General features: G+C 40.2%; 1 protein-coding gene across 12 annotated transcripts in view; it reads right to left on the bottom strand.

Moving 5' to 3' along the window:
- The window catches only part of LAMA2 (laminin subunit alpha 2), a 759,697-nt gene that overhangs the window by 61,758 nt on the left and 670,682 nt on the right, over window positions 1–27,257 (bottom strand). For all 12 annotated transcript variants that reach the window (XR_008313916.1, XM_053286200.1, XM_053286222.1 and 9 more), the window contains 5 exons: window positions 26,065–26,219; window positions 19,875–20,018; window positions 18,364–18,497; window positions 7,633–7,792; window positions 344–468 (listed from right to left, as the gene is read on the bottom strand). Coding sequence is in view for 11 of the 12 variants with exons in the window: in XM_053286200.1 (XP_053142175.1) it covers window positions 344–468; window positions 7,633–7,792; window positions 18,364–18,497; window positions 19,875–20,018; window positions 26,065–26,219 (718 nt within the window). In the remaining variant the exon portion in view is untranslated. The remainder of the gene's footprint in view (window positions 1–343; window positions 469–7,632; window positions 7,793–18,363; window positions 18,498–19,874; window positions 20,019–26,064; window positions 26,220–27,257) is intronic.

Genomic DNA, 27,257 nt, shown 5'->3' with positions numbered 1-27,257 from the left:
TCCCTGTGCCAACAAAGTCCAATCATGGTGGTTTCAATATGTCATCCTCAATATAAAAATGGTCATGGAAATCAGCCTTTTAAAGTTTTGAGTTAAATGATTAGCTTCAATCCTGGCACTCACTTCCATTTGTATTTGATGGTTATGTAACTATTTCATGTAGCATTATTCAACATGAATATTCATTTCTGTTTAATAACCTTTGAAGTGCATTATTGTGATTTTAAAAGAAATGTTAAGTGCTTTTTAGTACCTACTACTGTAATAAAATTATAACAATATTTTGTTCAAATAATAACATTTCAGAAGCATTAAAATTGACAAATGAACCAAAGAATCTTACCTGACAGCACATCCTTTACAGTCTCCTTCAATGTTCCTGAAATTCCACAGTCCTATGGGCTTGCTGTCTAAATAAGCTTCTCCCATACAGCCAGTGAATGTGGTGACTCTTACAGCCTCAGATTTCTGGAAATAGAAAGCATATTGGGCTGAGTTCTGATCTTCTTATTAATGGACAACATGGCATTACTATTGTATGAGCAATAATATTGTCATATAGTCACCAAGTACTTTTGGATTGCCAGCTAAGGGTAGAAACAATTCAGTCATGGTAACAAATAGACATGGTCCACTGTGCACAAAGCAGGTATGCCACTGCTAGCATGGGGACACTGTCAGGTCTTCTTTGCTGATTGGTGATTTTGAGGGGAACCTGGAAGGCACACCTACCAGAAGGTTCTGGGGGATGAAGTGAAGTAAGTAGCTTGGCCTACAGTATTCCCAAGAATGATCATGGATAGATTTGGCTATGGAGAACATTCCATGTTCTCTGCGGACTCCATTTGGCCTACCTGGATCCTTCATCATTTTATGGTTCTCAATCACTGTAAAGTGTGTACAAGCTGAGGCTGCAGTGTTGAGGAGTTAATCTACCTTTTTCTGAATGTTTTAATATGCCTGAAGCTCCTGAATGCCTTCGTGACAAAAAATTGCTTTCATCTACTGTCCAAGATCCCTTCAGAAGAGATGAACTTCTGGCCTGAGAACCTCATCTAAGGAGCTTTGCCTGTGTACCTTAGAAAATCTAACAATGGATACCTGAGTGGTGAAGGTATCTTATGTTCTGGGAGCATGGCCATTAAGTAGTTAACTGCCCAGCATCAGAGTGGGGGACAGGTTGAAGCCTTCATAGTAATGTAAATAGTCCCATAGGATAGGACATACTATGCATGTCCCATTTTTCAGATGTTTGGGATGCAAATCAAAAGGGATGTTAAGAGAATAGCTATTTATGATATTCATTTGACCTGCAAATAATATTATTTAAATTCACCCAACTGAGTATATCTTAGATACACCATTCTGTGATTTCCAGTTTCCTAATAGTGGTGAAATTAGTTGCCATGAAAAAAACAGAGAAGTCCTAAATCAATCATCTACTCAAAAGGAGTGGATAAACAAGTGTAGCAAACAGCCCAGTTATCAAAACTGAGATCTTTAGACTAAGAGATGGAAGACAGGTAAGACAAATTTCATGAGCCTTTTATTGATTTTTAGAATATTGATTTTTAGAAATATTGACATCAATATTTGTAGATGTTTTCCTATTTTGTGATCCTTAGTCTTTGAAGTACATAAAATAATAGTTCACTTATAATTGCATGTATTTCTCTTTTGTATGTAGTTCTGTACTTGGTATTTTCAGAATAAACTATAAAACTATTTTGTAAAAAAAACCCTACAGCTCTTCACAGTTTTTAGAAGTGTTTAAAGAAAGAAAAAACCCAAAAGCTACTTGGCTAAGGTCATTTGGACTGCTGGACAAGTGTTTGTTCCAAGAAAAGCTCAGCTTGTCCTTTTCAAAAGTATCCAATCTTCTTTTATGTTTCACTTCATCAATATGAGCTAGTTTCAATTCCAGATATTTAGCAATTTGAGACACACAAGCACCTGCTACTTTTCATGAAGCAATTATGAATATTAAAAATATTAATGTGTGAGCATATGGAGAAGAGGAACTTGACTTTCAAAGACAAGCATGACTTGAAAGTCTAACCATTTGGGTGATCTGTTCCAAGGTCATAGCGAATGTTTTAATTGGCAAAGTGTGAATTTAATGCCACTTAGGAAACTTCATGAAGCATAAGTACTGTGCATTCTGTTTGAGTCAAACTCAAAAAGTACATTTAAAAGAACAAACAAGTAGCAAGTTGAGAAAAGACAGAGTGGCAAAGGATATTTTTCAATTATATTCCTGGACAAATTCCCCCATTTTGATCACTTAAGTGAAAAAGTCAAGTGCATTTTAACAGAGTTACCGAAACCTTCCCTCCCCATCAAGAATAGTGTGATAGCCTCATATAGAAAATACCACGTACAGAAACAGAAATAAATACAAAATATAGAATTACATAAACTTATATGAAACAACAGTGCTACCATTTTATAAGCAGGCTTTATATTCCCTGACATGAGTGTGCAGTGCAGATCTTTAGGGTTACAGTCTGTCCTGGCCACAGTACATTTAAAGTATCATTGGACAGAACAGTAATTTTAGCTATTTCATGCAAACAAGTGGCAACATGACAATCTGCTAAATCTATGCAAAGCTTGATTTTGTCCATATACGAAGTGACTGGATGCTGCAGCAACAATTATGTTTATCTTATACAGATGTATAAAGGAAGGCTATAATCCTTTTAATGTGTTGATTTTGCTAAAATATATTTTGGATAGAGACAAGATGACACTTAAATGTAAGTATTTTCGGACTAATTGGCAGTATTGGATCATCTAATATACTGGGCTATTGATGCAGGGGTCTTTGGAAGATGGAATACTTTTCGTTCCAACTGAGTGTCTATGCAGTCTCTGACATTATGCAGTTAACATGAATGCTGCTTCAGAGCTTATGGCTGGGATACAAATGTGTGAGTATGTGCACATTGTGGCCCTATACCATCTAAACCCATAAAGAATGAACCATTTGCTTATACTGCCTCTCCACACCCTCGGTTTTCATAAAACTTCATCTTATGATTTTATTTTTATGGAATGGTGACTGTCATCCCTTTCAAAACATGGTAGACCTTTTTATAATCTCTTTTTATAATCTATAAAACAATAACTGGTGTTCTTCATAAGGTCAGAAAACCACTTGGTACTAGGCTCAATTTTTTAAAAAGCAATATGTAGATCAGTGTGTCACATTAAATCCCTAATATATGCACGGGCACATGAAAGGTCTTAACTATATCTGCTACCTCCCCACAAGCAATCGGATACACTCCCCACAAGGAATTGGTAGATTGACCACTATCAGAAACTTTGTGTTGTGTCCCGGGCAGAGATAAGAAAGAACCAACTTGCTCAGTGCTAGTGTTGCTGGTAGGGCACTAAAGCTGGAGTTCCATGCATACTAATTCATGAAGGCTGCTTCATTCATTTCATTGCAGTGAACACAACTGAACACATAACACATAAAATATGCATCCAGATCTTGCTTCTCCATTGAAATTAATGGGGCAGCCCATCAGAGCAAGGGAACCACAGATATAGACATCACTGGACTGAGATAATGGTCTACTAATAAATAAATAAAAATAATTCCAGTTTTATTAGACAAGCTGATATGAGGGGGCTAGATTTTCTTCCAATATTGCCATTGGCTGAGCTTCCCTAAGGTATTTTTTCCACCCAAAGGATGGATAACCTACTTGTTCCAAAGCTGGTGCACAGAGCCACAGTCTGACACAATGCCTGGTTTTGTGCAGTACACACTAACCTCAGATGGGTTTCTGGAGACACCCCGTACCGCCCCCATCTGCAAGCAGTGATCCCCAGGCTGGTGCCTGTTTCCCAGTTTGGGGAGGAGAAAGGACGGTTTCCACATTAAATTATACTGTACTTTTATAATAGCTAACACCTACTAATATATTTTAAAAGCCCCAAAGTGAAAATTGTATAATTAAACAAATATCTATATCAGGGGAAAGAAATGCACTAGTATGGAACAGAGTCAAAAGTTATGATTGATTTTATTTTGCTCTTGCCACAAACTTATTAGAATTTTGATCAACAACAGTTGTTATCACCAAGCAATCAAAAATTGTCCCCAGAGGGTTACACACTTTGTTGCCATTAGCAATAGCTGCCTTTTTAAAAAAGCAGTTGACAAAGTGAGCATTAGTCATAGAGATGTATAGTGTTTAATTCTTCTGTTATTTAAAAGAGAACATGCAGGGTTCTACAATATTGCTGCAGCCACCCTTGTTTTATCAAGGGATACAACAACTTTCATATAGAGCCACCATCCAATATCAGCTAGTCAAAAAGGAATAGAACTGCTGTGATACTGTGCCTCAACCTCATCGATTCCAGCCAGCTCAGAAAGATTTGAGGATCATCAGTGGCAGCCCAAGATATCTGTGCACTGGAGGAAGGGCCCCCAATGATGCCGCTCCCTTTAGTGAACCCTTCCTCCCTTTCTCTTTTTTACTACTCTCTCTCTCTGTCTCTCTCTCTCACACACACACCTCTCCTTCCTACTTGGCCGAGCAGCACATGATGGTATGCATACCCAGTGCCAACACAAGAGATGGGAGTAAAGAGGAGGACGAGGTCAGGCAGAAGATAAGGTGAAGAGTTGCTCCCATGGTTAGGGACAGCAGAGGAAGACAGGTGACGCGGTGGAAGGTGGGAAGGTGGACACCTTCCACCATGCTGCTGCCCCAATAATCTTCAGTCTGAGGCAACTGCCTCATCTGGCCTTATGAAAAAGTCACCTCTGGTAATCTGCCAGGGTCAGCAGTGCAGTGCAATTTCTGTTTTGCTTCCTGAATTAAATCCTCATTTGGCATGGGATAGTTGAACCACAGCTTCTTCTGCCCTACACCATTCTGCCTCAACCCTATATCCACCAACACAATACATGTATCATTATACCGCATCACTGTATCAAGGGTCATATTGCATCACCATAAATCACCAGTTCAGCTACTATTGTGTCAGTTCTGGGATATGGGAGTGGGTCCTAATGTGGGCCATGTCCATACGTGGTGTCTCTGCTCTAATTGTTCTAAATGCCGTGCTATCTTGGTCTAATTGTTGTTTTGTTACAGCAGGTCACAGAATGATGCAATTATAAGTAATTGCATTTTTTTCCAGCAGATACTTATCTTTTTGGCATGCCACAAGCAGTTTTCTAGGTTATGGTATAATTGGAGTGTTCTGCAATAGTACAATCTCTAGTAGCTGTTTAATGGAAATACTTTTAAAGGTTGGGTATAATCCTGTAATTCACTGCAGTTTGCACAGTTTTAGTTCTGTTACCTTTTTCATTTTAGAAATATCCTGAAAGTAAATTCCAATTACCCTTACAACCAGATCCTAGCAATGCATATTTGGAAGAAAGCTTATTCTCAAATAATAGGATTCTGGCAGTCTTAGTATCAAAGAAGATTTATATGGCAGTATGTCCCACTAATTTCAATGGATCTTATTTCTAAGCAAGTGTGTTCAGAATGCTCAGAAATATTGTCTGAAGCAGCATTCTCTTCTGGGAGGGACATTTAAGTAAAATACATGCCTACCTTTATAATGAAAAACTGATAGCAATTAGGGATGTGTACAAAATCGGTCTGACCAGTAGATTCGAAACAAACTGGGCATGCTCAGTTCTGGCACCCCAAATAGGGGCCCGGCTCAGTTTGATTTAGAACTGGTTCAGGCCAGTTCAGCATTGCCAGGGACTTTTTTCCATTTAAAAATTGTTACTCACCGCCACCAGGGCATGACCCAGCCATGCAAATGGCCAGTGTGCATGCGCAGCGGCCTCCAAAATGGCCGTCACCAGTGCAGAAAGGGCCAAAATGCCCCCAGATAGGCTGTACCAGCCCTTTTAAGACTGAGGGGGGCAGACAGCGGGGGGAGGGGGAACAGCTGGAGATCTCCTCCGTGGCTGTGGCAGCACCCCTGAGGGCCCAGTAGCATCAACAATTTTTTAAAAGAAAAAGAAGTTCTGGGCATCCCTGAACTGGCCTGAACCGGGCCTAAACCGGCCTGGGGGGTTCGGCTCGACCTCAAGCTGACACCAGCCTGGACTGGCTCAATGTTGAGCACTTGAACCAGGCCGGCTCAAGTGCAAACCAGCTCAACTTCAAGCCAGTTCACACATTCCTACTAGCAATCTCTTACTATGTCTTTACTTCACCAATCCTACTGTCATTCAGACAACCCTCAGGATGCCATACAAGAGGTGGCTTCCCTCTTTTAACCTGTGTAAACAGAGCTGTAGGAATGGAAAGAATGAAGGAGTTTCCAGTTTATATGTACATTTGTTGTATCCATATACATGAATAGGAACATAACAAAACACTGAACAATTCACGAACAAAGTGGAGAGAAACAGAACCTCAAGGAAGGACTAACAGTAAACAGGCAGAGCTGGAGAGGAGAGCTGGTCTTGTGGTAGCAAGCATGACTTGTCCCCCATAGCAAAGCAGGGCCCCTGGTGGCGCAGTGGTAAAACTGCCGCCCTATAACCAGAAGGTTACAAGTTCGATCCTGACCAGGGGCTCAAGGTTGACTCAGCCTTCCATCCTTCCGAGGTCGGTAAAATGAGTACCCAGAATGTTGGGGGCAATGTGCTAAAATCATTGTAAACCGCTTAGAGAGCTCCGGCTATAAAGCGGTATATAAATGTAAGTGCTGCTATTGCTATATGAATGGGAGACTTGATGTGTGAGCACTGCAAGATATTCCCCTCAGAGGATGAAGCCACTCTGGGAAGAGCAGAAGTTCCCTCCCTGGCTACTCCAAGATAGGGCTGAGAGAGATCCTTGCCTGCAACCTTGGAGAAGCCGCTGCCAGTCTGTGAAGACAATACTGAGCTAGATAGACCAATGGTCTGACTCAGTATATGGAAGCTTCCTATGTTCCTATGACACCAAGGCTAATCCCATTCTCAAGCATGACTATATGTGGAGCTCTCTAATGTGCCAACCAAAGGATCATGGATAGTGACAAGTCATTTCCACAATCATGGCAGTGGTTTTTCAAACTGTTTCCATTGCAGAAATCACTTGTAGGTATTTCCATGATTCAGCTTTCCCATCAGTCTATGTGCTCAAAGATACCAATGACTCTATGGTGCTGTATGATGCTGACATGTGAAAAAGAAGCAATTAACCGGGCCTCTTTTTCATGAAAACAGGCTGACTGTGATAGTGAACATACAAAAGGATACCCCTACAATGGAGCCCTTCAGTGGTGTATTGATTTTTAAAAACAGACTTTGATGTTAAACAATGAAAAACAGAAAGCAACATGCAACACTTACAAAAACTGTGGAGCCATTCTGTTGAAGCAAATTATAATAGTGTTAGCAACTTAATTTGGCTTACAGTTAAGTTAATTTGGCTTTTAGTTGAGCTACTTAAGAGCCACTTCTTTTTAAGTATCTTTCAAAGAAGATACTTTTAAAGTCTATGCACTATTCCAAGACTACTCCTGAGCAAATGATTTATCATTTGGTACTTTATGTGGAATATTCACTGTTCAGTTTAAAAGAAAGAAAAATATAAAAAGAAAAAAGAGTGAAGGATCAACAGCTAAAAAGAGGACCATTACCTTTATTTTCTCAGTTAGACCTCCAACAAACAACATAGCATTTGCATCCACATCCAGGATTGTGTAGCCAGGTGGAGCAACTGCACTGAAGGTGCCTGGTACAATGCTGGCTTTAGGGCCATCCAACGCCTGAACGGAAACTGTGCCGCTTCTTCCACTCCTTCATGAGAGAAAAAATCATGGAGGATGCAAAATTTAACCATTAATTAATTAATCAGCTGTTCTGATTCAATAATAACGTTCTCGCATTCAAGACAACATTTTGCAGATTTCTGTACACAACCTTTAGCTAGAAGGAGACATTGCTAGGTTTCAGTATAACCAGCTAGCTGCTGATTTCCTGAGAGTAGCCAGAAGCTGTGTGACTGAAGTGTCCTTGATGGCAGGAAATTGTGAGGTGAAGCCACTGATGTTGATGGCTAACATACCATGCAATGTTACACACACAGTGGAATGTAATGTTTACGCAGTGGTGCAAGAGCAGAAATTGTGCGAATGGAGTTGAATGACAGTGCAGCCATTGCATATAAAGGCTGCATGGTTGTGCAACACTATTTGCAGAATTGTTACTTTTGCAAAACTAAGCAAATGTTACATTCCACTGCATGCATAACATTGCTACCTACCTTCTCCCCACATCATCGTCGTTGCTTATGAGTGGCACTGCTCACATGCGCACATAATTGGCGCTGTGGCAAGCAGTGCAATGCTCCAGAGGGGAAGCGAAGCCCAACCACCATGCATTCCACAATGCATTGGGGGAATTCATGCTGTCGGGTCACTCCTTCCCTCCAGCTCTATGGTCCAGTTGGCGGAGCTGAACGGAGCTGCTGGCAGCCCGCTGGCCTACATGAGTGGGCAGTGAGGTAGGGGTCATATGCGCATCCTCCTACCTCACTTTTAGCCTGGGTTTTAAACCCGGGCTACCTGGCAGTATTATGTGGGCTGCCCATGACAGAGTGCTACATTCTTCTCCTTCAAAGCGGCTTCCCATAATCCCTTTACAATCTTAATTAGATAGAGGGAACTTGTTAGCAATATGCATTAACCACTATGTACTGGTATACTTTGAGTTCATTCTCACTGTCAGCCCTACCAGCAGGACATTGCTAGCCACGGTAGGACTGGTTGTGAGAACTGCTGGAATTGCTTCCAATTCCAGTGCTTCTCTGCCAGGTAGCCTGGGTTTTAAACCCGGGCGAAAAGTGAGACAGGAGGATGCGCATATGCTCCCTACCTCACTGCCCGGTCATGTAGGCCCGTGGGCTGCCGGCAGCTCCATTCAGGCTGCTGCAGCCATCTGGACCATCGAGCAGGAGGGAAGGAGTGACCCGGCAGCATGAATTCCCACAATGCATTGTGCAGTTCATGGTAGCTGGGCTTTGCTTCCTCTCTGCTTGCTGCAGTGCCTAACCTACTTCACAGGGTTGTTGTGAGGAGAAACCTAAGTATGTAGTACACCGCTCTGGGCTCCTTGGAGGAAGAGCGGGATATAAAATGAAATGAAATGAAATGAAATAAATAAATAAATAAATAAGTGTGCATGTGAGCGGTGCCCCTCATAAGCAATGACAGTGATGTGGGGAGAAGGCAGGTAGTATCCTACCTTCGCCCAGCCTTTCCCAACTTCAGCCTGAGCAGTTGTGTGAATGACTTATGGTCTACCAAACCCCTAACAAATCACTCTTTCAAAAATATTTTCCTTTCCTATACCTTGTTTTAGTCACAAGGATAGAGTTCTATCTAAAGTTTATTTGAACAGTACAGATTGAAGATTAGGATCCCAGTCTTTTTAGGAAACTGAAAATGCTCCTCTGAACACTTAAAAACAAAACAATCTTTTAATGCATTTATTTGTTCCTTGGACATTTTGCTTCATGCATCACCAACTCCCTTTATTTTTATTATGGAGCAGAAATATTTATTGAGGTTTTCTTTCTTTGGAAATGTCAGGCCTTTACATTTCAATCTGTTTTGCCTCAACATGTTGATAATGTTAACAGGATATGCACGTCATTCCCTGGTGAATATTATCTAGGAAATAACATAAATTGCACTGTCATGCAAATTACAAGCAAAAGGGCTGAAACAGTTCAAGTGATGCCTACAGTATAATTAAGCTGTAAAATGAAAAGTATTCCTAGAGAATAATTATGATGTTGTATAACATACTTAACAAAATATGAACAAGTATTCATATATTTTCTAGACAGACTAGTTAATTGCTATAGACAACTAACTTGTAATGCGTTTAGAATCTTTATCAGATACAACTTCTAACCATAAATGCTCCTATAATAACTGAGTTCCACATTTCTATTTCAAAATTAATATAATATAGGTGCTTCTAGAAGAAGAAATACACTATACTTGTATTAGAGGTTAATGTTTTGTGTTATATGAAATCTGTCCCACCATACCCTTGCTGGGACAATTTATTTATTTTTTATTTTTTGGTAGAGGGGCAAAATATTTCAAGGATAGGTAATATTCATAGCATAGTTCAAAGGCCTGCTCTTGAATATATTCAAGATCAAATTCCAAACCAAAACAGTGTATTTTAAAGAGTATTTGTTGTGGTTATGGTTATGATTTATACTTCATAACCACCATAGCTAGGTACTCTTAAGGACCAATTGGATGCAGTCTGAAATATGGTAGGCAAGACTGTTCCTGCTCCCCTACTTAAAAACAATGCCCTGAGATTGAATGAGTTTCTGTGTGGGCAGCAGGCCAGCAGACAATATGAGAGGCAAAGAGAGCCTCATTTCTAACCAGTATCTGTGCCACCAGTTGCTCTTAATTTATTGAATTGGCAAGCACGGCAAAGAGAATGGGTTGGACCCAAATGCTTGTGCCAGAGGCGACTGGTGAAGATGGCGAGAGGTATCTTTAAAAAGTCATTACTCGCAGCCAGCTACAGCAAGCCTCAAGGAGCTCAATACTGCCAGCACCTGCAAGCCTCAAGGAGCAGCGCCTCCTTGCCTGGCACCCCATGTGGAGGCTGCGTGCTGGCCATTTGGGTAGTCAGTACGGTGCTGACCACACAAATGGCCACTGCACATGCACAAAGGCCAGGTGAGCGCAGTATTGGGGGCAGCCAACATGCAGGGTGCCGCTGCTCCTGGCAGCTTTCAGGTGCTGGCGGTATTGCCACTAATGACTTTTTAAAGGTACCTCTTGCTGCCCCCCACCCCAGCACTGCTCTCACTGGCTGCTTCTGGCTTGTGCAATGGCATGAGTATAAGTGATCTTTCTTGCCTTTCTTCAACATTCCCCAACCCCCTGAAAAAGCTGATATTGAATATTGAGAACAGTGTATGATACAGTGCAGGGGACTGCAGAGGATGAGAAACATCCTCGGAAACTGAGCACAAGCACCTTCTGAAAGCATTTTCTCCACTTAATGAAGGTGCTTGTACCCTGTTTCTGTGGATTCCCGCCACCCCCTTGAAGCTTCCCACACCACATTCAGCACCATTTCCATCGGTTCTCCAAACCTCAGGAGTGACTTTCCAGGGTCACAGAGTGACTTTCCAGGGGAACTGCAGTGGGGAGGCAGGAGTGTCAGACCGGTTTTTACAAGCAAGAAACAATTTCTCATGGGAAATTGTTTGTGAACAAGTGAAGAACAATATATTCCTTTTGAAAGAGTCAGTGTATCTGTTAAAAAAGAGGACGTAAGCTCAAAATGTATTTACATCGGGCTTTTCACAATCAGTATTCTAATTTGGTCTATTGATTGTAATAAACGATTATTACTAGAGACTTACCTCACTATCTGCAGACTCAGCATCCATAGTTTTGTGTATCCAGTCGGGTAATTGACACCTGACCTTGGCATACGTGGGGGGAGGGGTTAATTCTGCATATCTGCAGGTGGCCAGAAATGACCTCGGAGGTAATTTCCTGCCACCATTTTGAGTGTGGGAGCCATTTTATGGCTCATTTGTATAAAAGGACAACAACACCCATGATTTTCGACTGAATTTTGGAGAGTTTGGGATTTGCTGGGGTGGGGGTGGGGGCATCCTTGAACTCCTGAAGGTCTGCAGAGCAGAGCAGAGCACTTTGGCCTGTTTTCGTATTTGGCCTATTTTAGCATTTTGGGGGTTGGTTATTTTAGTCTGGGAACCTAACCCTGCAATTCCATAAACTTAATTACTCATTATCCACAGTTTTGTTACCCGTGATAATTTGCAGGAATGGAACCCCCGTGGATAATGAGATACTCCTGTATAATAAATATTCTCATCCTTATTGCATTTCTAAGGAGCCAGCGTGGTGTAGTAGTTAGAGTGCTGGACTAGGACTGGGGAGACCCGAGTTCAAAATCCCCATTCAACCATGAAACTAGCTGGGTGACTTTGGGCCAGTCACTTCACTCTCAGCCTAACCTACTTCACAGGGTTGTTGTGAAAGAGAAACTCAAGTATGTAGTACACCGCTCTGGGCTCCTTGGAGGAAGAGCGGGATATAAATGTTAAAATAATAATAATAATAATTATTATTATTATTTCTGGGTTTTCATCCTGCTTCTTCTGTTCTTTGTTGTTGGTTGCTACCACCTTTTTGCTCCTTCTAACTGTGATCTGGCAACTTGTTTCCAATTCCTTAAAGTTATCCACATTTATATCAGGATTGACTGATTTAACTAACAATGAAGACTTTGAGGATGACAAGTTCATGTTGAAATGCCAGACCGAAAGCTGTTTTTAATTAAGTAACTGGGCTGTATTCCTGCAAGATCTTAATTCTCTATCTCTAAGAAAGACTTATATATACCACATTTCAAGTCCAGGCACTCAGTTGGGAGCACCAACCAATCCTTTCCATTACTCCCAGAATTGGGAGTAATTGCTCCAAATTCTGGGAACTCCCAATCCTGCCCTGGGCACTTTCCAGATTACACACAACAGTATCACTACATGTCTGTTAAGTGTGCATCCATACTGTTTGTGTTTTGACACTGCAGTCACTGCACTGTCAGTAAGGTGCCATTCACATTCCCAATGCCTTCTTTGGGGTTTTATCTTTGCGGTACAGTGCTATAACATTGAAAAAATAATAATAATTTTAAAAAAAATCAGCTGTATTTCTCTATTGTAGGAGGTTTGCACAAGCTAGAAAAGACTGCCCCCCCCCCCCGCTGGTGGCTTTGTGCAACACCCATTATTTATGGTTTCAATATGAACCTGCCAAGCCAAAGTAAACTACCACTGTTGCATGTAATCTGGAAAGCACCCAGGTGGTGATTGCATGAGCACTTACAAAATTGGTCTCAGTAGCATGGTTCTGGGCCTTTAAATGTTACAGTAGTGCTATTGGATGCAGTGATAGAATAACAGGTTGCACACTGCTGCTGACATGTATAAAGGACACCTCAATTTACCTTATTATGAAGACACATATAAATATCTATTCTAACATGAATTTTTACAGAACTAGGTTTAACTGGATATACATATTCACTTAAATCTCTACCTAGCTCTTCTCTTCTGAATAGGTAAATATCTTATTTCATTAAGTAGTTTAAAGTTATCATTTCCCAGGGGTGTGTGTGTGTGTGTGCGTGTGTGTGTGAGTTGCTACTGGCCTACGAGAAATTAAGGCACCCTCTGCAACAGCCTCATTAAGTTTAAAGCAATTTTAGTTGAGATTCAGTGTGTAGAAATAAAATGTATTGACAGAAGAGAATTCAATTCAATTTACCCTTCATCAGATTTTATTTTAAATTGATATTATGTAAATTACTGGACTTTGGCAGTGATCACTAGAAAAAGGCATTATATACTTACTGTGCACATATAGCACAGATTACTGTTAACACTATAATTAGTTTTGCAAGTAATTAGTGTTACTACAGTGCTCATTATATCACACACAACATTTTTGGTTCTAAGTGCAGAACTGCTTAATTATGGTAAAGGAAAAATTTCTACAGTATTTTTTTAAAAAACATAGTGGACATCCAGATTAATTTCACATGCACTAACAAATGTTGAGCTACCTAATGGCTCAGTGGGGAAATTACTTGACCAGCAAGCCAGCGGTTGCTGGTTCGAATCCCTACTGGTACGTTTCCCAGACTATGGGAAACACCTATACTGGGCAGCAGTGATATAAGAAGATGCTGAATGTCATCATCTCATACTGCCTGGGAGATGGCAATGGTAAACCCCTCCTGTATTCTACCAAAGACAATCTCAGGGCTCTGTGATCACCAGGAGTCACACCAACTCGATGGCACACTTTACCTTTAAAAATGTTGTGTGAGAACAATGCAGGAGGGGCAATTTTCGTGGATCTCCCTTCACTCTGCACTGTCCCTCCTGAAAATATGTCCTGCAACTCTCAAGCACACAGGGGCGTAGCTATAATTGAGCAGATGGGTTCAAAGAGCCTGGGCCCCTGAAATCCTGAGGGCTCCCCAACTCCACCCTTCCCTATCTTCTTCATAATCTCTCCCACCCCAAGGGGCAACCGGAGAGAGGGGTGAACACGGACTCCCTCTCCCCTAGCTACGCCCCTGCAAGCACATATATATGGCAGGAACGGGTTTTTGTTTTTTTTTAATAACTGAGAAAGTAAAGGGACACCATGGCCAGAAAGTAAAGGGACACTCTGCCCCAATGGCAGAGGGGCACACAGGTAAAGAAGAGAGGCAGCATTCCATAGTCACCAGCCACAGCAAAAGCACCTCCTTTTTCACCGGGGAGTTTTTTGTGTATTGGCTTGTCTATAGTGCTGCTACTAAAAGGAATACTTATACCTTACATATTCAGGAGACAGAAAAATAATACCTATCAAACATTACATCTTGAAGGTAAGTGTGAAATACGGCTGTTTATGAATTCCAAAAATCAAAGGAGCTAAATAGTGACTCATAATACCTTTCAGCCTGAACCGACCTAAGTGGTTTTTTAAATAATATTTTTTCAAACACTGTCAGCTTGAAAATAAGCTTGTGTGTGTGTGTGTGTGTGTGAAGATGGCATATTGAGTAAAAATCAGTATACTGTGATGTGACAGACAATCTATTTCCATTTTGACAACAAATGAAGAGATTTTGGGAAGAAGATTCATTGAGACTAAGGGCAGATTATAGGAGGACTGCAAAAAAAGATCTTCTTCAGCCTACTCAATAACTGGCTAAGGGTGGGATTGGATTTTGAAACACAGAAAGGAAAGGAAGTACAATTAACTCAGTGTGCTTCCACACTAGGATCCTTTAGTGCTATCAAGGCAGGCTGGATGTGGGTTTACAACAACTGTATTTTCACAGATTGCACTACCAACCTGCAATGTACATCCTAGACTACTACTAACCTGCAATTCACATCCTCACAGCAAAGGTGGAAGCGAGTGGCACATGACAGACAGATGGCCCCCTGGTGCAATACAGGTAGGTTGACTCAAGTAATTCCCATTCCAATATTATAATATTGCCTGTACAGTGATTTCCTTACACTATTACAGCCTTACAATATTGCCTGTATAGTGATTTCCTATCCCCATCTAATGCAGAATAGAGTAAATGCAGGAAAAATAGTCCTTGCAAGGGGGAAATGGTAGGGGACATCCACTTCTTTTAAGAGCAGGAATAGCCTGTACTCCAATGTACAGTCTCCTAAGAACTTTTAAACTTAGTGGGGTGGGGAAGAGAAGAAATAGGAACTGCTAAACCAGTAAAACAGGATAGCGCCCCTTCTCCTCAAAAAGCCCAGCTCTGAGAAAGCACCTGAGGTAAGGACAATGAAGCAGGGGGATGAGAGGACACAGAGATGTTGTTTATATCTCCTTGTTTATGTAGTTCTGCAGATATGCAAATGAAAAGGAAAGTATCTCAAGAGTGGTTGTATTCATCAACACTCTGATTCTTGCCCCATGATTCATAAAGCAAATATTTGTGGGAGGGCAACAGTGTTGAGAAATGCTCCCATTCCTAAGATAGCCTGCCAACCTCATTTGTGTATATGCAGAAACATATAAACAAAGGCACGTTTTCAAAAACTAATGATTCTCTGCCTCCTCTCAGTATGTTTCTCCTCGCAAAGTGACCTCCCACTTTTATTCCTGATCAGAGTACAGTGCTTTTGGCTTGGAGCAGGGCTTTTTTAAGGGGAAGGGGAAGGCACTAGGTTTTTACTTCTAAAATTGCTTTTCTAAAATCAAAGAGGATGTTGTCATGTGCAGCCTAACCTGGGCTAGGGATGTCCAGCCCGGGTTAGGCTGCGCATAAGAACCGCTGGAATCTGTGCAGATTCTGGTGGCACCTTGGCGGCAAACCCATCAAAGAAGCCCACCAGTTAGCTGAGGTTAAGGGCGTTCTTGCGCCCTTTGCCGTGTCTAACTGCTTGTAGCCAGTGCTGAGACACTGCGGGAGTCCCAGCTAGCCCCGGGGGGATCCCCACAATGCATCGTACATGGTGCATTGTGGGATTTCCAGGGTCCGGGGCAATGTCAGCTGCTGTGCCTCCCCGCTCCCTGGGGCAGCAAAGGACTGTCTGGGCATACAATCCTTGTGCCCAGATGTTCCTTGCAGATCATTTGTGGGAAAGGTGGGCTTCCCGCTGCCCCGCCCACCAGGTCGTGAGAACAACCTCAAAGTTTAAAAGTAATAGGAGTTATGTGTTCATAGATGCATAAAGCAAATATTTTAAAACAACAACAACAACCTGGTAGAGCTAGTAAAGAGAAATGATTTGTGACTAGGCAATGCCAGCAGGGCAGACACATGAGGGAGAGAGGCAGAGTTCCATACCATTGTCAATCACATTAAAAACCACACTTCCAAACCAGCTGAGACTATATTGCTAGTCATGTCATACCTGAATGCTTCAAGAAGAAAGTATGAGGAAACATCTAAAAATCATGATAAATCAGCACTTGAAGGGCAGTGGAGATAACTACCCTGCAGAAAATACACTGCAGCCTACATGATGAGGAAAATGATTAAATTGAAATTAAAGGACAATTTAAGGAATGAGTAACTACTTTGAGTAATTTTTCTTATCCTATCAGCTATTGGAATGAAAGAGCTTGGGAACAACATAATCTGAATTCTTTGGAAAAATTAATGTTAGTATGAATGAATGTTAGTACTAGAACGGGGTAAAGGCTAACATGGAAGCTGTGGCAACTCACGGATAATGGGGCACTAGGGCAATGAGAATTAGGGGGATTAGGTTCCCGGGGCTATGAAAAAGGGTTGGAAATGACAGAAATAATCAAAACAAAGTGCCCAATCATGCTTCGTGTGTCTGCAGCTGTTCAACTATGCCCCCTAAAAGTCAAACATCTGCCATTTCCCCATATTTTTTCATTGGAGTTTTTTTAAAAATCAGCCACAAAATGGCTTTTTCCAAAATGGTGGCCAGAAATTACCTCATAGGAACATAGGAAACTGCCATATACTGTCATGGCTCAGACATCTCTGACTCAGAAGAGCCAGAGGAGGAACGGGAGGACTCGGCTGGGAGTGCTGGCTCAGAGGCACAGCACGGAATCGCAACAGCTGCCAGACATGAGGGCTGAGGAGGCTGATCAGGAGGAGGCGGGGATTTCGCCTGTTTTGAGAAGATGTCCCAAGGAAGGCTCAGTGGGAGACACGGAGGCGCAGGATATCACAGGAGAGGAAGTAGAAGTGCTGATTCAGGAAAGCATGATTGACTGCTGGTTATCTTGAGCCCTATATTAAGCAGTCTGTTATTGCACAGATGGCTGTCAGCAACTTTCGCTTACCGCAGACCGTGTTCCTATTTAGAATTCCTCAACCTTTCAAGTTCCAGTTTGCCCTTGTTCTGTTCTTCCTGCACTGTTGTCCCTTGTTCGGTTAATTCCTTGCTCTGTTGTCCCTTGTTCTATTCATTCCTTGCTCTGTTGTTTTCTTTTCAGTTTTTACTCAGTTATCATAGAGGGGGGTACCTTGTTTAGTTCAGGGGACTTTATTCATTTACTACTATTTATCTTTGTGAGTCTTTCATTTTCCTTCATGCTGCTTTGCTGCTACTTTCTGTTTAACTCAAAGGGGGAGAGCTGAAGGGGTTGTAAATCCTGTTGGCTTATCTGAGCTAACAGATTTATGACATATACTTAGTCAGACCACTGGTCTATCTAGCTCAGTACTGTCTTCACAGACTGGCAGCGGCTTCTCCAAGGTTGCAGGCAAGGATCTCTCTCAGCCCTATCTTGGAGAAGCCAGGGAGGGAAATTGAAACCTTCTGCTCTTCCCAGAGTGGCTCCATCCCCTAAAGGTGGATGCCCTTACAGTCCTCACACTTCTAGTCTCCCTTTCATATGCAACCAAGGCAGACCCTGCTTAGCTAAGGGGACAAGTCATGCTTGCTACCACAAGACCAGCTCTCCTCTCTCAGAGGTCGTTTCTGGCCACCTCGGCACTGTGAAATTTAATCCCTTCCCCACTGCATATACCGAGGTCGGGTGTTAATTGCCTGACTAAGGATGTTAGGGCCGCATTTATTAACAATAAATAAATAAATATGGTGAGGTTTGCCTGTAATGTTGTTTTTTAAACACACTTTCAAAAAAAATGGAAGGCATTAATTTCTTCAGAAAAAAATGCATAACTGTTTGATTGCTGTATCACTATTGAAAATTCCTTGTTCCATACCATCATAGATTGAATCTCAAGGGTGAATTTACACATGGCATTTCCTCTTGAACTCAAACATGGTGGTGGAAACTTATAAGAAAGAATGGAGTACTTGCCTTGATGCTTCAATTCGGTACCAAAACCCATCATCAATTGTCAGATCTGGATACTCAATACGTCCAACACCAGATCCTACATCCCAGAAGAAATCTACTTTGCCCTTACGCATTTCTATGGCCAAAAAGTCAGTCTAGGATCAAGACATTAAAAAAACACAAACCAACAGTATTTGAGAAACAACAGCATTTAGTATTTTTGAGCAAAAGCAGTATCAAAAGTACAAGGCAAGGAAGAGGGAGTGAATTAGATGTGTGGAATGTGATCAGAGGACAGCGAGAAGCTTATCACTTCGCACAGAGGAAAGGATTCAGGTCAGGGTTATGGGAGCAATGAACAAATTGTACTCTCTTTGGAAGACATTCTTGCCATTTTTCATTTCCACTCCTGTGACAACATTGATAAAATTTTATAGAAGTTCCTGTGTTTTAAAAAACTTTTAAAAGCTTTTAAAACATCATTGCAAATTTGGCTGCTGCGGGCCCAATGGTCAGGATAATTATGTAGCTTTGCCTCATACGGAAGATGATCAGGGGCCTGGAGAACCTTCCTTATGAGGCAAGGCTACAGCAACTGGGGCTTTCTAGTTTGGAAAAGAGACAACTATGGAGAGACATGATAGAGATCTATAAAACCATGCATGGAGTAGAGAGAGTGGACAGAGAAATTTTTCTCCCTCTCTCACAACACTAGAATCAGGGGTCATCCAATGAAACTGAAGGTTGGGAAATTTAGGACTGACAAAACGAAGTACTTCTTCACACAGCACATAATTAATTTATGGAATTTTCTGCCACAGGATGTAGTGATGGCCACTAGCTTGGATGGCTTTAAAATGGGCTTAGACAGATTCATGGAGGACAGGTCTATCAATGACTACCCATCTGGTGGCTATAGGACACCTCCAGCATCAGTGGCTAGATGTTGCTAAATACCAGTTACAGGGGAGCAACTGCAGGAGAAGTGGCAAGCCCTCATCCTCTGGCTATGGGCTTCTTGAAGGCATCTGGTGGACCACTGTGTGAAACAGGATGCTGGACTAGATGGGATTTGAGTGTGATCTAGCAGGGCTGTTCTTATGTGCTTATAAAAGCCTGATAACACACTGAAAGCTGAAAATATTGCAATTCTGACATTTATTTTCCATTTCTAGGAGTATAGACCTTGTCAAAAATCATAATGAGCATTCATCCCCCTAGACCACCCCAGCTGGCTCATGTACTACAACACTACCTCAATTTTTGATTCAGCTTATATAAACTAAATGGTATTCACACCAGAATCCCAGCAAATACCAAAAATATCTGCCAGCTGGGAAATTTCTAAAACCTCTAATCATTCAAAACGACTGCATTTTATTTTTGTTTGCTTTTACTGGGAGCTACAATTAGTATTCATAGTGCTTCTGGCCTTATGCTGCTTCTATGATGACATTTTCATCTTCTACAAGTGTCAGTTCATAGATCTGACTGTAAAATTTTCATAAAGGAAAATAGAAATCCATACTTACAAATCTGTTACTTCCAAGATAAAAAAGCAGATTGTCAGGAACTGTCGTCTTTACATTGAGAATAACAGTGTTGTAGTTTCCTTTCTTTATCTCTGGCCTATATGTGCGAATACAGTTGCCTCCAGAAGACACAGATACTTTAATCTTCATGGGTGGGGGGGGGGGGGGAAAGACGGAGAACTCAGATTATACAGCTCATTACTGCCAATGAAATGCTTAGCTATTCATACAGAAATGCAATGGACTACATACTTGTCACCTTCCCATCACATGCTCCCTTGAGACAGAATGTATTGCAATTTCCTTTTTGAATGCTGGGTTTTGATTATGGATATTGGAAATCTTATCTGGCATTCTTCACTGACATCATAATGCAATTATTTTGCTATAAGAATTACCAGGGTGTGTGGCAGTGAATAAGGGTCACCTATGACAACTCATTTGCTGAGTGCTGAATATATTCAGAAAGAAAATATCTAATAAACTCACAATGATAAACATGGAACGGAGCAGGTTAATGAGTGCATGATAAAACGGATGCAGAATTTCAACAGGACGATTGATATCTCTGATTGAGAATACCAGTGGAAAAGAAACATTAAATTTACATTGTGTTACAACTTAAGGGAAAACTGATATAAGATGTTTTTCAGATGGTGCATGACTCCCCCGATCATTAATAAGGCAGATAATTCATTTTCAAAAAAATGTTGGAAATGTAATAATCAACCAGAGTCATTTTTCCGTATGTGGTGGATTTATAATAAGGCTCAATAGTTTTGGAAGCAAATTCACGAGAAAATGGAACAAATTTTAGAGGTTAAATTTCCTTTTCTACCAGGAATCTTTCTTTTAAGTATGACAAAACTTTATATTCCTTTTAAATGTAATGAGCTGTCTTTATATATGATTACTGCAGCCAGGATTTTATATGCTTACAATTGGTGTGTTTCTGAAATCCCCTCTTTAAATGATTGGTTCTTGAAATTATGGGATTATGTCTCAGTTTCCAAAGTTTCGGCTTACATGAATGAAGTCTCAACTGAGTCATTTATGTCAACTTGGGATCCCTTTATAAACTTTAATATCTGGCAAGGACATCATTTGTTCCCATTGTCTAGATTTGATTTGTGAAGCTTTATGTATCCAGCTTTATGAAACCAAGTGTTGATCAGGCATAATCATATGTTGATCATTGCTGCTGAACTTTCTCAGAACTGTTAATATATTTATAATGTTTTCTCTTTAGTACTTTCTTAAAGAAATATTATGATACTGTATTTTTTTCTTTGTTTCAATGAAATTGAAAAAAACAAATTAAAAAAAAAGATAACCATGGAACATGTGCTACTATATTTTGAATTTAGCCCTTTCTTCCATCTTATATTTGCATTATGGAAGCCTTTCATGTATTTTAGTTCTACTATTATTGTTGCTAGTTGTGTCCCAGAGGATTCTTTTAAACTCTTAAAACTAATTATCTTATACTCATTAGAAGTTCACTTGATGTTTACAGTAATATTATTACCATTATGAAAAAAGACCATGGCATTTATGAGAATGTAATAAAGGACTCAATAAAGTCCTGGACCATTTGCTTTATTGAATTTACATATTCTTGGTACAAATAAGAAAGAAAACAATTGCATTTTTAAAGTTTATGAAGAAATAAGGAAATAAACAATTGCATTTGGTTTTTTAAAATTTATGGTCTAAAATAAAATACCATCTTGGTGAAGGAGTAAGCAAGCATCTATTGACAAACAGGCAAGTGTGTGTCATATACATCTCCATTAAAAGTGGATAAGTGTATGATCACCAAAAATGCAGCAGTTATCTTTGCAGTGGTGATAAAGGAGTAGGGGGCTTGCATTTTCAAGAGTCCATAACTGAACTTTGATCCAGATCAGGGTTCCCTCTAACAGGGATTCCCAGATGTTGGTGACTACAATAACAACAATACCCAGCCACAGGCCATTGCAACTGGGGATGCTGGGAGTTGTAGTCAACAACATCTGGGAATCCCTGTTAGAGTGAACACCAGTCCAGATCTGTTTCTAAGCTGACAATTTGCAAATTTGCTTTGCTGGCTCTTTGTAGAGAACAGGGAAAGTAGCTTGGATATGGGTCAGTTAGATGCATTTAGATGGGTATATGTCATTTATACGAATCAGACACCAGTAAACAGCTTGTTTTCTAACAAGAAAAGCCACAAATAACATGAAAGGGTCTTTTTCTGTTGAGCATTAGCCATTAGGTAATAGTCAATTGACTGATGAAATAATTTATTTATTATTAAAATTTGTATACCACCCTTCCAAATGGCTCAGGACGGTTTACATTAAAACACCATTAAAATCAATTAACAATTAAAACAGAAATTATAAAACTGCATAAAATAATAATTAACAATTAAAACATCATAAAACACCAATTAAATAGCCAAAACAATCTAAAAACAAGTTTTAAAAAGCTGAGAAAGCTTGGTTGAAGAGATGTGTTTTCAGAAGTTTCTTTAAAATTGCCAGAGATGGGGAGTCTTGTATCTTAGTAGGGAGCGCATTCCACAATCTTGGGGCAGCAGCTGAGAAGGCCCATCTCTGTGTAGCCACCAAACGAGTTGACGGCAACTGGAGGTGGACCTCCGCAAGTGACCTCAATGGGCGGTGGGGCACATAGCGAAGATGTTCTCTTAAATACCCAGGGCCTAAGCCGTTTAGGGCTTTATAAGTTATAACCAGCACTTTGTATTTTGTCCAGAAACCTATTGGCAGCCAGTGTAGCTCCATCAACAGAGCCTTGAGGGGCGCCATACTTAAGCTCAGATCTCGAAGAGCAACAGTCTCCAATCGACACAATCTGGAATTTGTCTGAGAGGTAGGAGTGGAACCACTGTAAAACAGTGCCTCCCACCCTCAACCCCCTCAGACGTTCCAGAAGGATACTATGGCCGATAGTATCGAAAGCCACCAAGAGGTCCAAAAGGACCAACAGCGTCACACTTCCTCTGTCAATTCCCAATTGGAGATCATCCATCAGGCTGACCAAGGCAGTCTCCACCCCATAGCTCGCCCAAAACCCAGTTTGAAATGGGTCTAGATAATCAGTTTCCTCCAAGACCGCCTGGAGCTGAGAGGCCACCACCCTCTCAATTACCTTGCCCAACCATGGGGGATGGGAAACAGGCTTATAATTGCTCCAAATATAATTAAATATAATTGAATCCAAATATACAACTATGGAAGTCAGCACAGCAATTCATAATTCTTGAAAACAAGGCAATATTGATCATTACCTAATCATTCTAAAAAGACATCGTTCTAATCAAAATGAGTATCTAGCAATTAGACATGGCCTATCAACACTTAAGAAGTACTTCAAGCTTTTGGGAGGAAAGGACATTCCCCCCGAACAAGAGATTATATAAGTCTGGATCACGGATTAGATTTTGAGAATTGTCCCTCCACTCTAACTTTTTCTTCCTCCTTTGCTTTTTGCTTTTTCATTGCTTTGGGCTTAAAGCTCTGGCTGTACCTCTCTTGATTTTTCTCTTAATATTCTCTAGGTAGACCGACCCATGGCTATAGTTTTAGTTTTTTTAAACTATAGTTTTATATTTTTTAAATTCTTTTTCATTGGGTCTCCAGTTTTGAAGTTTTATCTTTTGTATTGCTGAGACTACTTTGCTGAGACTGATTTGCAGACTGATTCAGCAGGAGTGCTGAAATGCCTACCGAATCCCTTAATATGTTTAAACCTCTTAAGATTTCCTCCTTTAACCTATTTTGAATGTAACTCAAATAAAATGTTAATTTGATTTCTGGTGTGTGCTTCATTTTCTGGGCAGGGGGGAAGCAGCTGATCAGGACATAATAAACCCATCGCTACTGGAGGAAATTAAGAATAAAAAAACCCAACAGTGGGACTAGAAAGAAAGGAGGAGCACAGAAGTAGCAAAGTGTATTCCAGTGGGGGTGGAGGGAGGCTTTGCCCCACACATTAAGTTTTTGAAAAAAGAATGATAATATTTTCCACCTTAACTCTTCCATCCTAAATGTGTTTTCTCTGAAGAGAAAACAGCCCTAACATGCTGTCATTGTGGAATTATTTTGGCAGCTGATAACACCACACCAACTTTACACTGATGCATAACACGATTTATTTTACAGTAAGAATTGCTAATTAGAATATGTGACAATGTAAAAAACACAACTATGACAATCCATTATTTGTTTTAAGGAGTGTGATAATATGGCAGATATATACTAGATCTTCAATCCAGAACAATCAAAACAACCCCTCATGTCATTATCAATAAAAATGCAGAATGGGGATTTGTTGCTTATGTTTAAACTTATATACCTGTATCAAAATTTGTGAAAATTATAAAAAAAATTAAAGGTATTGGGTGAACATGGCAATGAAAACATCAAATAAAAAGAATGATTAAACCAACTAGCGCTGGAAAAAATTAATGTATTCTAAAGTTATGATGCCATTTGGTGTGAATAGCTTGACTGCCATCACTGTGGACATTTCTAGCTACATAGAGGGGTAAATAATAGCGGAGGCAGAGGTATGATTAACATTAGGAAAATAGCGCTGAAATTATCGGGTTTTTTAGATAATTTGCTGCTTGCCTCTATTTATATGGAGCATTTTTTATCAAGTGAAGATGCTGTTTTGTCATTGTTATTGCACACACATTCACTTTGGTATTTCGACTCCAGGCAGCATGCTGCTTTGGCCTGAATTAAACAGGATCTTGCCAAATATTCATCTCTAAGGATTTTTCTTTACCGATTCTTGTGGGTCATATGGCAAATAAGTTTAGCATTACCAGATGATCCCTCCGTTTAAAATGTAATTACATCGGGAAGACAGATTTGGGATTCAGTAATGAAGCTAGAAAATGATGCTGTTAACCCAAGGACACAAGGTGAAGAAAATCAAGAAAATGGGGAAGCAATTCCACTTAACATTCTAAAAAGGTGTTGTCAGGTTCTATATACAGCAGCTATGCCTGCTGATAACAAAATTTATGTATTTTGCAAGTAACATGGCCCTTATCAAGTCAGAATGATTAATATAATGTTTGAGCAAGTAGTACTCAATATTTTATTATGCAATATATTATTTATTATACATTATTATTTATTTATGCAAATTCCAAAGCATTTTAGACCACTTTCCTGCATAATATATCCAAAGTGGTGTATCATGGATTATAGGCATAAGCAAGACAAATAAATAATATATAATACATAATATACTATATATTATATTAATGTCTGTCAATAAATAACCCCTACGTTCAAGCCACTGAACAAATGTGATAACTAGTAGGTAACTTATAATAAAAGGATACTCTACCCATATGATGAAGAGGGGCAATTCTAGAACAACTAGTTTGGTGGAGCAAAGGTGTGGCAAAGAACATTATTAGGGAAGTAAACATTTTAAAGTAAAAGGTAAAGTGTGCCATCAAGTCGATTTCGACTCCTGGCACCCACAGAGCCCTGTGGTTTTCTTTGGTAGAATACAGGAGGGGTCTACCATTGCCTCATCCCACACAGTATGAGATGATGCCTTTCAGCATCTTCCTATATCGTTGCTGCCAGATATAGTACCAGCAGGGATTCGAACTGGCAACCTTCTGCTTGTTAGTCAAGCATTTCCCTGCTGCGCCACTTAAGGTGGTCACACTGAGGATTTTACTATACATTAAATACTTATAGAGGTAAGGTAAATAATGCTAGTTTGTTTAACTTATTAATGAACCTTGCTTGACATTTTCAAGTTTATTCAGAAAATGGGCCGGATTCCTCTTAGAAAATGCTGCTGTATTTTTGGATTAGGCCAAACGTTCAGTCTACTCTCCTGGCTAATTTTCTCCTCCTGCCCAAGACCATATGGCAAGAAAGAGAGGCCAGCTGAAATCTGCAGGGGAGATGACCCTCTAGCCCCTGCACATGCACATGGTCTCACTCAGCCCAGTTCCTGGCCAGGAAGGACACAAAGAGCTGGCCTAGCTTCGGGGAGGCTGCAGGAGCCTCCTACCTACCTGGCTTCACTGGCTTCGGCTGCTGAGTGAGTGAATGAGTCTTCTTTACACAATGGAGGCATTTTAAAAGTGGCACACAATAATAAAAATAATGTTCAAGATAAAAAGAAAAAAAAATTGGCTTACAGTATTAGCCTGCTTCCTGGCTTGATTTATGAGTTCTTTAATCTGAGAGATATTTTTCCCCAAGTTATCCTGAAGTTCTTTGATTGGTTTGAGTTTATCGAGCAGCCGATCTGCTTCCTTTTGCAGGTTTTTAACAGTGTCATCTGCATCAGCAACTTTATATGTATGAGGAAAAAATGTAAGAGATTAAACAATGGATGCAAATATCAATAGTATAACACTGAGAAAATTGCTATAAGACATTGATTACGCAAAATAATTTCAGTAATTGTTTTAGAGCTTGGTTTAAAAGCAAAACAGGAGCAAAGTTAAGAGGAGAATTCTGGTTAAATAAATAGTATCTGCGGTTACATTTTTGTCAGAGGTAGCCCTGATGCTATGTAGGATAGAATTGTCAGATGTCAGCGTATGGAGAGATAAGAGCTCAGAAGTCTCCTTTTTTATTATTGCCTTAGTACAAACGGTAATTCATTAGTTTTCATTAGTTAATAAACAAATTAGCACTGATTAGTTATGTGCTCTTAAATTAGAAAAAAGAAACTAATTTGAAACTATTTGGCGGTGTCAAATGACTCCAAATAGAAAGGTAACTGTCCAGATAGAAAGGTACAACTAATGATGTTGTAGAAAGTGGCAGAGAACTTGGAACTTTCTTCTGCATTTGCAACCAATTAACCTATAAATAAAAGAACTGTTTTTATGGATACTACCTGGAAGCTCACAAACAAGACATGATAAATACTCATCCCGTTTGCTTCCAGCATCTGGAACTCAGAAGTATAACACAGACATTTCATTTAGTTATCACAGTAATTGATATTCTTCATAACTGGTCTAATCTTTTAAAATGCCATTTAAGATTGTAGATATTGTACCTCTAGACACAATTAATTATACATCGGGTGGGTTCAGCCATAACACAGAACCTCAGTTAAAGCCGAGCTCTGCACAATCTCCTTCAGTCCAGGGAGTGTACACTCCTTCCTCCCATCCCAGTGTGTCTACTTCCTTTCTAAATTAGGATAAGTTGAGATTAGTTGCAACGTTCAAACCCACCAAAATCAGCCTATTATTAGGTCTTTCTTCAGAGAACCTCAGATCTGAAACTAACTTCAGCCCTCAGCTTCAGAACTTGGGTTCTCTGAAGAAAGTAGCTGAGAATAAGCGGAGACTGATGGGATCAGATGCTATGA

The sequence above is a fragment of the Hemicordylus capensis genome, chromosome 1, assembly GCF_027244095.1.
Source record: "Hemicordylus capensis ecotype Gifberg chromosome 1, rHemCap1.1.pri, whole genome shotgun sequence".
Classification (NCBI taxonomy): Eukaryota; Metazoa; Chordata; class Lepidosauria; order Squamata; family Cordylidae; genus Hemicordylus; species Hemicordylus capensis.
The sequence above is the reverse complement of the archived record's forward strand: the minus strand, read 5'-3'. Positions and strand labels throughout refer to the sequence as shown.